Here is a 10,000-nt window from a genome sequence, read left to right as displayed (position 1 = left end):
GCGTCTCCAAGGAGCGTCTCATCACTCACAGTTCATCTTACTTGTAAGATGAACACGTTCTCGGACACTTTGGTCTCCGAGAACGTGCAAGTTCTTTCTCGAGGTGGCTTGTTTTTGTTGTTTTCTTCGGCTTTAATGCGCCGCTGTACTCGCAGAACACAACAATGAATGAATGAAATGAATGAAAAGTACTTAGTGCCCAAGGAGAAATCTTTTTAATTTCTATTTCAACGCAGTAACAACAGCACCGTGCGGGTTACGGGCACATCAGAGGAGGCAACACGTCCACAAAGACCTTTTGGAACGTGACGCCACAGACTGAAATGTACTCTTGATTTATGGTTTCATAAAATATGTTTACGCCTTTTTCTCCGAGAACAAAAAATGCTTTTGTTGTAAATTCGCCGTCACGTAACGCACCGAAACCGAGTACGGCAGCCGAAAAAAAACCAGACTGTTTTTTGGGGTTGTGATCCACACAACAACTCCAAACTGAGTGTGTGTCGCTTTATTATCCAGAAGCATGAAATATTTCTCTCTCTCTCACACACACACACACACACGCACACACACACACACACAGGAAAGGCCTACAAAGCGGCTCTGGCTCCAGAAGACCGCGGAGAGGGAAACGTGTGAATCCTCCATTCCTGCACGGCCTCCACTGTGTTGTTATTCATGTGTTTTCTCTTTTCTTTTCCTTCCTCTTCTCTCCTTTTACTTCCAGCGACCGGCCACCTTCCCTTTGCCCAGGATCTTTTTACTGTGGGAGGAGGGAGGAGGAAGGAGAGAGGAGGAAGGAGGGTGAGAAAGGAAGCAGCAAGGATGCAGGAACAGATAGACTCTAAGCACCTTTCACCATATGTTGTATAGAAGTTATACTTACAATTTCTGAGCATGTTGGATTCTGTTGAGCAGCACGATGATCTGCAGGAACACGAGGGAATTTCAGGAAACATGGAGACATTTTAATCGTTTTCAGGATCAATTAATGACTTCTTGCGTATTCATGTCATGTTTTAGTCTCGTTTTCAAACTCTTCTTCCGTTCTTCGAGGCTCAGAATATAATTTACAGGGTCACTTTGGTATTCTTCAAATCTATTTTCTCAAAAGCGAGCGCCACTTTAGCATTGTTGAGCGAGAACGGTGTTAGAGAATATAGATAGAAGTTATTTCTCCGAAGAGGATGCAAGATTTCCCCCGATTTCCTTGATACTTGGATAGACACACTAACGATCGAGCAAAAGATGAAAAAAAAGCTTTATTTCCTCTTTGATGGGCGGTGAGGAGTTCTGACTTTGTGTCTGCGGCGCTCGCGCTGATACTTACTTCCTACAAAAAATAATGGACGCCATCCATCACTTAGACACAGAAACGTAGAAAACTCGGGTTGAAAAAAAAAGTTACCTTTTAATCGAACATCCAAAGTGTTCATTTGCAACCAAATGATTTTATACACCTCAGAACAACATTTGTCTCCCAAAAGAGAATTACATCGTGTATCACTAGCGTCTTTTATTTAATCATTTATTCATTTATTATTTGGCATAAACCAAGAGTCCACTACAAAAAAAGAAACGCGTTGGGCAAAAACATGGATCTGAAATCCTGCAACATCCTTCAAAAAGCATTATTTTGATTGGATTTTATGGCAAAAACCAAACACATTGCTGGTAAAATATACGTATATTATATGTATGTATATATATACGAGGACCTCGCGTGCAATAACAAGGCGCGCTGGCTGGTACCTCGTATTTCTGGTGCTTCATGTACTCGATGAAGTCAAACTTCTCAGACTCCAGCTGGTAGATGCAGTTCCACATCTCCTGGGCCTGTTGCCTTGGGGACGGCAGAGAAAGCATATTTAGAAAGGGTTCGGCCTCCCGTCTCCTCCTCCTCTTCCTCTTCCTCCTCCTCCTCCTCCTCCTTCACGCCCACCGAGGGGAGACTCACTTGAGCGCGTCCTCCCTCATGCTGTCGATGTTGAGCTGCTGCCGTCTCTCACTCAGAGTCTTCTTCTTGATCTCTCTGCCCGTCAGACGCTTGCCCTTCCTCGTCTCCGCCTGGGACAGATGACACACAGTCGAACATCATCATCATCACCATCATCATCATCATCACTGTTGTCATGCGCTCTACGGGAGAGGAACAGCAGACCTTGGCCAGGAAGCCTCCAAAGTTCGCTCCAATGCCAGACAGCACTTTCTTCTTCTTGAATTCATCTTCAGCCTTTCTCTTGGCTTCCTCCTCCTCTTTCCTGTGACGCTCCTCCTGAAAGACGAAGACAGATGGTCGGGATGAGGGGGCAAGAAAAAACGTGCAGATTGGATGAGTGCAGCTGTGTGTGTGTGTGTGTGTGTGTGTGTGTTACCGCAATCCTGTTCTGCCGGTCCTTCTCCTTCTCCGCTCTGACTCTCTGGATCTCGGCTCTCTCTGAACGACGGCGCTCCTGATGACAAGCAAAGCGAAGAAGCCATAAAACGTTTGAGTGCAATTCATTAAACATGACGCAACATTTGGACTAAAACATTAATCGCATCAAATCACAGAGGGGATTTGCCTTTTCTTGAATTGAAGCAAACAAAGTCTGAGTGAAAGGCCCCGGAGTGAACTCACGATGCGATCCTTGAGGCCGATGAGCTCTTCCTCGTCCTTCTTCCTCTGGTCAAAGTGGACGTCGATCAGAGTGTGCAGCTCCAGTAAGTCCTTCTCCATGCGCTTTCTGTGGATGTCCTGGTGGGGAAAAGGAGCGTTTAGCACTCAGTATGACTCAGCTGATTATTGTACCGCTGGGAGATCTTTTGGTCCATGGATGTCTGCAACATGTTGAAAATATCTGGATAAAATCAAGAAAATGATGAAGAAAAAGGAAAGCTGGTTGGCTCTTTTCACGACTTACATCAAAATCCACCCGGTCGCCCTCGGGAATCTTTGGAGGGGCAAGTTGAGGCATCATAGGTCTGAGGAAAAGGAGAAAATATTAAAATAAGATTGAGGGAAATTTACATTGTTGAGAAAAGAACCAGTGCAACCGAACATGAGGTGACGTACTTGGGTTTCGGGCGCTCCTCCTCTGTTGGTGAAGAGAGAAAGACACGCAAAAACATTAAGATCACGCGAGAGAATGAAAAGGTTTCAAAACATGTGGAAGGGCAATTTGAAAATCTGAAAGTTCTTAATTAATTAATTGAAGGAAAGCACAGCAAGCGCGTGAGAAAATAGGCAGTCAAGCAGTCCAGGGTCACACTCTTTAGGACGAGCCTCTAAATCATGAGGTGTGATTACTGGAAGGTATTTTGTAGTATTTAGAAGTAAGAGCTGCGGATAATTTTGACATGTTAGATTATTGTTTTGTTTTTTGTTTTTTTTAAAGCCAATGTGGAGTTTGAGGAGGAAATTGGGACCGTAACCCCTTTAAGGAATCACACGTCTACTTTTTCTCACCTTCCTCCTGGGCGTCTTGATCTGACGGAGCAGCCACATGAAGACAGGATGAAAGATGGAAAGAGCGTGACAAAGATGTCACACACACACACATGCCGGACGGAAAGTAGGGAAGACAAAAGGTAGAAAAGAGAGTCGAGGGGCGAATGAAATACATAAAAAAGTACAACATGAAGACATGAAGAACCAAAAGGAAGGAAGGAGGACGTTCAGAGGTGATTGAGACAAAAAGAAGAAAAAATAGAATGGAAGAACAAAATGACAAATCAAGGAGGCGATAAGGAGGGAAGAGGTGTGTCCAAAGTTTATATTTGCTACTTCACAGGCAGCAAGCTCGAGGAAACAATTTGACATTTTGGAAATGATGCAGATTCACTTTCTTTCCGTGAGAACGCCGAGAAGACGATGCTCCTCTGCACGATGAATATGAAGCGACAGAGGAACGGAGAGCTGGACTCAGTCCAAAGGCCACAGCGTCCTCCTACCGGCAGCTTGAGAGGCGAAGCTCACTACGTGGCACAACTTTGAGGTGCTGGTAGCTCAGCTAGCGGTCTCCAGTTCTTCAGCTAAGCTAACGAGCTGCTAGCTGGAGTTTTACATTCACCGTCAAATCCCAAACGTCTATCAATCCTCTCTCTGCTCGTCAAGGAAGTGAATGAGCGCAGTTCCCATGTTGAACTCTTGCTCCAAAGCTAATATTTCCCATCATGCATTGTGAGCCACAGCGTTACTCGGCACTAATAAAGCTCAACAGTGACAACCCAAGAGTTTAAGCATGAAACCAAGCAAACCAGCCACTATGAGATTAATCATCACCATCAGATCAGAAAAAAAGAAAAAAAGGCAAAGATAGGAAACTGTGTGCATAACTATTTTTAAAGCTAATAAACTACTCATCCCATAAACCACTGCAACACTCCCGAAAACCTTTTAGTCGAACAGTCTAAAATGCATTCTGGGAGTCTTCCTGAACTATTTCTTGCCGCAAACATTTTCCGAAACACAAAATTTCGGTTAATTCTAGTTTAACATTTCAGTTTTTGAGTATTTTCGCAATATAAGACAAAGTTTCCAAACTAGCTCTCATATTGGTCTGTCTTGATGGCTAATAATCAAAATCCTTCATTCAGAGTAGGACTTTCACTTCCCGTGTGACTGGAGGGAAAAGTAGTTTGTAGAACATTTTGGGAACATTCATAACTGCATAAGGTGCAGCTGGATGATTGAATGCATGCAGGATGGCGTCGATATAGCGCTCATGTTGCTAGCTCATGTTGCTAGCTCATGTTGCTAACTGTCCTGTTTGAGTGATGACTGATAAAATCAACATTTACATTTTGCATTAACACAACGCAAGTGAACTATCAATCGATCGTTGGTGGGATTCAAATATAGTTGCAGATAAATGTCTCTTTAAAAGACATATAACTGGATACAACTTCCACCTTTTGTTGGGTTTCAGGGCTAGTCATGGTGTCTAAAAGTGTGCGTGATGCTGGGCATGCTGTCACCGTACCTTGGTACTCCTGCTGCTCTGATAGCACGAACCAGCACAGTGTCAGCCAATGAGAGAGCAGGATACATGGGAATAGTTGATAGGTCAGTTCGTACAGCACTCAAAAACTCATAGTTATGAAGATGAAGAAGCGATGTATGGATTGCTCGGCTCTTTGAGAGCTGCTTCAGACATGAAGGGGAGTCATGTATCTCTTGTGAGACTTTGTATCTTCACATCACAACCCTTTCAGTCTGTCTTACTGTTTACATGTGTTTGCATCGACAGGCAGCTGTACTGTATGTCTGCATTGCATTCTGGGAGTCTTCCTGGCCTTACCTCCTACATCCTCCTCTGCTGGCTCAGGCTCCTCCTCCTGCTCCTCAGGCTCCTCCTCCTGCTCCTCTTCAGCCTCTGGGAGAAAGGAGACAAACGGTTTCATCGATGTCGTTCATTGTGTTTGTGAGCAACACGAATAGTGTAACAAATGTGGAAACTTACCCTGATCCCTGGATCGATGGGGAGGAGGAACAGAGAAACATACATCTATCAGTCAACATCACACGGACGAGCAAATGCTGAAATAAACAACTGAGGGATGGTGCCGTACTCACTCGTACTCCTCTTCTAGATCTGACATGGCTGCAAGTCGGAGAAACAAATGGCAACCACGTCAAGAAGATCCATGAATCAGTTGAAGTACATCTCAAGTACAAGAGACGGATCAGAAGAAACATTCAGATGGTTTTAAATAAACATCAAATAAAGGAAGTGGATCTTCAGGAAAGCTCTTTTGCTTAGCTGGACCCCAGAGAAGATACTCCCATATGGTGAATTAAATACCACAAGCGGTTGATTCAAGGCCAGGTTTCCATCCAAATATAGATCAAAACGACCTCCGTCCACCAACATATGACCCATAGTTTGTTTGTACAAGCAGCTTATTACGAATCGTATCTCTGTTTATGTGAGGCGGCCCCCGCTAGTGGCCGTAGGACTTATGAAGGGAGCAGAATAGGAATTTATATGACGTAGATTAAATAGCGCATTGTATCTTCGTGCATGTGAGATGTCCCACAAATAGTTACTCCTCATTAATTGTCCGCTTTCCTACTAAAGACTGCAACACGTGTTTATTTCCACTCTGTACTCTCATGCGGTCCTTTCAAAATAAACCTCCGTCTTCAAAGGAAACTCAGTTAGGTTCAAACTAAGGTTTGGCAATAGATTGTTGTTTGGTAAAACCAGCAGGCGTAGGGTCAAGGCTCCTCAGGGTTGGGGTTAGAGTTACATTGTGTTGTGTTTGAGGTATTTGTTTGTGTAACTTACGTTACACAAACATCTCCATTGGCATTTGTGTTTCACAAACTGTGGTCTCCTGGCTGAACAATCGTTGTTTCGTTTGAACTCATCCACCTCACCGACCCGGCGTGTGATTTCGTGGCCTTCATATTTTCTTGTTCAAGATTAAGTGAACCAAACAAACACCGGATCTCGACCCAGAAGGCCTCTGTTCAAGATCCGTTTCATGCGAACACAAAAAGTCAGCAGTCATTTATTTTAACGTCTCTTAAATGTTCTGCATCTAAATGTGTTCATGTGAAAATTTAAAATACAATGAAAACAGGCAAATGGAAACCCACTTTATGTCTAATTCATGGATTGGCAAAAGAAATTGGAACATATTCGAGGTTTCCAGACGATGAATCCGACAGACTTTAGTGAGTCCCTGACTTTTCCTCACGTGGTTTTGAGTGAAACGACGATTGAAGGGATTGCCATGAAGTGACATACAGACGTGTTTGTTCCCCCTCAGGTTGAAGTGTGACAGCTTTTGGTGATTCCTCAGCCTTTCATCGATAGCGTCATCATCAGATACAAAGTTCAGCGCTAATAAAATTCCCATAAACCTCAGCTGTACTGGATACAGCGACTGGATACCTGGATTAAAAACAATGCAATACCATATCAGGTGTCTTTAAAATACGGACGTAAGCGCAGGCCTGTGCATAAGTACGTGAGTGGGTCATCACCGCTAAAACGCTGTTGGCCACAGTCCCATGCTCTCCTCTGATTAATCACTTTGGAGACAGAAAAACATACAGATAAGCAGAGAGACACAATGGTTTTGGCTATAAATTGTCGCTCTGAGCTGCCATTGTCCTGGCGTAAGACCACGCACAGACACCGTGGGTGTGTGCTGAGTGACACCTTCCTGGCGGCGCACGCCGGGAGATTGACGGAGCAGCAACAGGTGAGAATGTGACATGGGTTAAACGCAGAAAGACCAGTGGAGATAGAGTTGCTCTCACTTTCGAGATTTACGCCAGGCCACGCCACCCTTTTGTCCTCACTCACCCTTCCTCCCTCTGTCCTGGTGCGCCCAGCCTCAAAAAGCTGGCGAGAGGCCGTTTCTGTTCAAAACTTCGGACTTCCTGATTCCTTCTTTTTATCTCTCTACACACCGTCAGGCCCTCGCATCTTCTCCTCCACTCTCTCTCTCTCTCTGTCTGTCATCCGGAGGACTTTACAGATGCCGTGTGACTTTTCTCTGCTGTCATATCCATTGCCTTTCAAATCAACAAGTCTCCAAGTATGAGTGACACTACTCTATTGTCCGTACGGTGTGAAGTCTTCATGCTAAGCTTAGCTACGCTTAGACTGGAAACAGGGGGAAACTGCCAGGCTCCGTACAAACACACACACCATAAATTTGTATGAGATGACAATGTGAAAGGAGTCCCTCGCAGAGACGAACCGACAGAATTATCGCCTGAATCCTCTCGGCTTTACAGAGCTTTATAGTGAGTTTCAGCTCCTTGTTTGTCTGTCCAGTCGGCAGCTTTACAGTTTTGTTCTCTCTCACTGCCGTCATCGTGTTGGTTTTGGCAAACAGGAAGCTGTTTGCATACAAAAAGGGCTCTGATGAACCCCACTGTATCTGCTCAGTCTGCATAAACATTTAGCGACTACAGCTGGTGAACATAGCGCTATCGTTTAACGGCTAACGAGCTAGCTAATTTCCCCAGGAGCCGGTGGACACCAAAATCAGAGATAAAAGAGAGTGAATATTGGACTTACACTTGGCAGGTAGACAGAAATAAACCACAAAATAAATGATAATGCTGCTTCACAACTGTTGGATGTGTTAGTAATAGTGTCTGCTAACCAGTCCGGAGCTTACGGGGAAATACAGAGAGTCAGAAATGTGTTGCTGCTGTCCCCACGTGGACAAAACATGACTGCAGGTTGAAATGTGCCGACAAAAAAGAAGTGTATATCAAAATGTTTGACTATTTCTTCAAGGCAGCAACACGGCATGGTTTTGATATAAAAGGTGTATGTTATTATATCTACCACAAGCAATAAGGGACGCAAAGTGAAAGGCACTTTTCACTCATAAGAAGCCCTCTAGTGCCTGGCTCAAAGGCTCGGGCTGTGTAATATTAAATGGAGAGGGAAGGTCTAACTCAAAAGGTATGTGAAGGTAAGACCTATGAATAAGTGTGTGATGGATGGAGAGAAGGACGGAGGGGGAAATGACGGACGGATGAATGAGTGGAGGGGCTGAGTGACTCAGGGGATTTGGGAGAGGATTCAAGTTCCAACAGACAACAGGCTCAGTCCTTAGCGGGGTTAATTTTAGTCAAGGGCAATGTGTGTGCGTGTGTGTGTGTGTGTGTGTGTGTGTGTGTGTGTGTGTGTATGGAATAAAGGAGAATGGATGTAAAACAATACCTCATTAGTGTTAAAGAGAAGCTATTGTAAGCTATCAAAATATTCCAGAGCGGAGACAGAGCTGTTTACAGCCAGCTCAGGAAAGTCAGTGGCAGCTTAAGTTGTGTAATGTCTTTTTTTATCTCGTAGAAAGACTATTTGCCAGTAAAGCATTATGTTGCGTGGCATGGGAATTGATGTCGGCGTGGCTGGCGGAAAATAACGTGCAACGTCATTTCCAAATGTGCTTCTATGTCGAGGAACATGTAAGCTATTTTCTTGAATATCTTTACGAACAGCTTAAAATACAAAGGACCTGCGCTAGCCCCTGTAAATGTTGACACAAACAAACACACAAAAAGCCTACTTCGCTGACAGCTAGCTCGAGGCTAAAGAAGGACATTCTAGCGAGCTAGCGGTGTTGTGTGGATTTCATCCATTTGCTAAACGCTTTTAGAGCTTTTAGAGCTTTTAGAGCTTTTAGAGCTAATGCTGTGCAGCTGCTTTGGTGCAGGAACCTCGTTACAGTCGTAGACCGCGTTGTGTGTCCAGGCAGCAGAAGGAGACCATCACCCGGCCCCTGCTGGACCACCGTGCATACCAATATGTATCGCTACCTAATAAAGGTAATGTGTGGCTTGTACGTGTCAGTCTGAGTACATGCTATGCTAACACAGGCACACAGGTGACGGTTCACAGAAGGCAGACAAATGTCTGTCAACACTTGCAAGCACAGATGTTCTTAGTTCATGTTTATCAGTTGTTTGCAACAAGTAAAGCCTTAATGTACTTAAATAGTAAACTCACATGCTTTAAAAGGGTTGGTTCACTAGAAATACTAAACATTCATTAATTTGTCACTTTCTAGTTTCAAATTAAACGTGTTACTTGAGATATATCCTCATTCAGACTATTGCTGGCTTCATTTGCTGACATCCACCCAGACTTCAGTGAATGGAATTGAAGTGCTGCTCATAGCAGGGAAAGAAATGCGATTTGACACCAATAATGTCCAGCGAACATCATGGTTTAATAGCTGCTGCAAGGGAAGTCCCTGGATTATTCAGGGTAACAGTGACAGGGAGAAGCGTGTTTTTTAACCTCCATTGTGTTGGTGTAAGGGTAAAAGTTTAAGAGACAGAACTTTAAGCATAAATTCTTCCACCGTTGTGTACTCGGGGACGCCCAGACACCTCGAGATTTAACTGACAAATTATGCAACCGCAAAATCAAGTTTGGCACACATTGTGTGTAGAATCCTACTTTTTTTTCACTTGGTTGAAGTTTGATTGGGAGGTGGTTGGGTGTTTTTTTTTGTTTTTTTTACTGAATGGCTGGTG

At 44.0% G+C, this 10,000-nt stretch overlaps 1 protein-coding gene across 1 annotated transcript; it reads right to left on the bottom strand.

The window, feature by feature from the left end:
- Positions 1-419: 419 nt before the first annotated feature.
- On the bottom strand, positions 420-5,355 carry tnnt1 (troponin T type 1 (skeletal, slow)). Its single transcript, XM_068578228.1, has 11 exons — positions 5,283-5,355; positions 3,449-3,469; positions 3,056-3,077; positions 2,904-2,964; positions 2,621-2,737; positions 2,376-2,453; positions 2,162-2,275; positions 1,958-2,067; positions 1,753-1,843; positions 887-927; positions 420-763 (listed from the first exon to the last, which is right to left on the bottom strand). Exons 4-11 carry the CDS (start codon positions 2,958-2,960, stop codon positions 718-720), a joined length of 654 nt encoding a protein of 217 aa, XP_068434329.1. The 5' UTR covers positions 2,961-2,964; positions 3,056-3,077; positions 3,449-3,469; positions 5,283-5,355; the 3' UTR covers positions 420-717.
- Between the last annotated feature and the right edge of the window lie 4,645 nt (positions 5,356-10,000).

Source organism: Clinocottus analis, unplaced genomic scaffold (genome assembly GCF_023055335.1).
Source record: "Clinocottus analis isolate CAN_PGR_092001 unplaced genomic scaffold, fCliAna1.0.p SCAF_16, whole genome shotgun sequence".
Taxonomy (NCBI): domain Eukaryota; kingdom Metazoa; phylum Chordata; class Actinopteri; order Perciformes; family Cottidae; genus Clinocottus; species Clinocottus analis.
The sequence above is the reverse complement of the archived record's forward strand: the minus strand, read 5'-3'. Positions and strand labels throughout refer to the sequence as shown.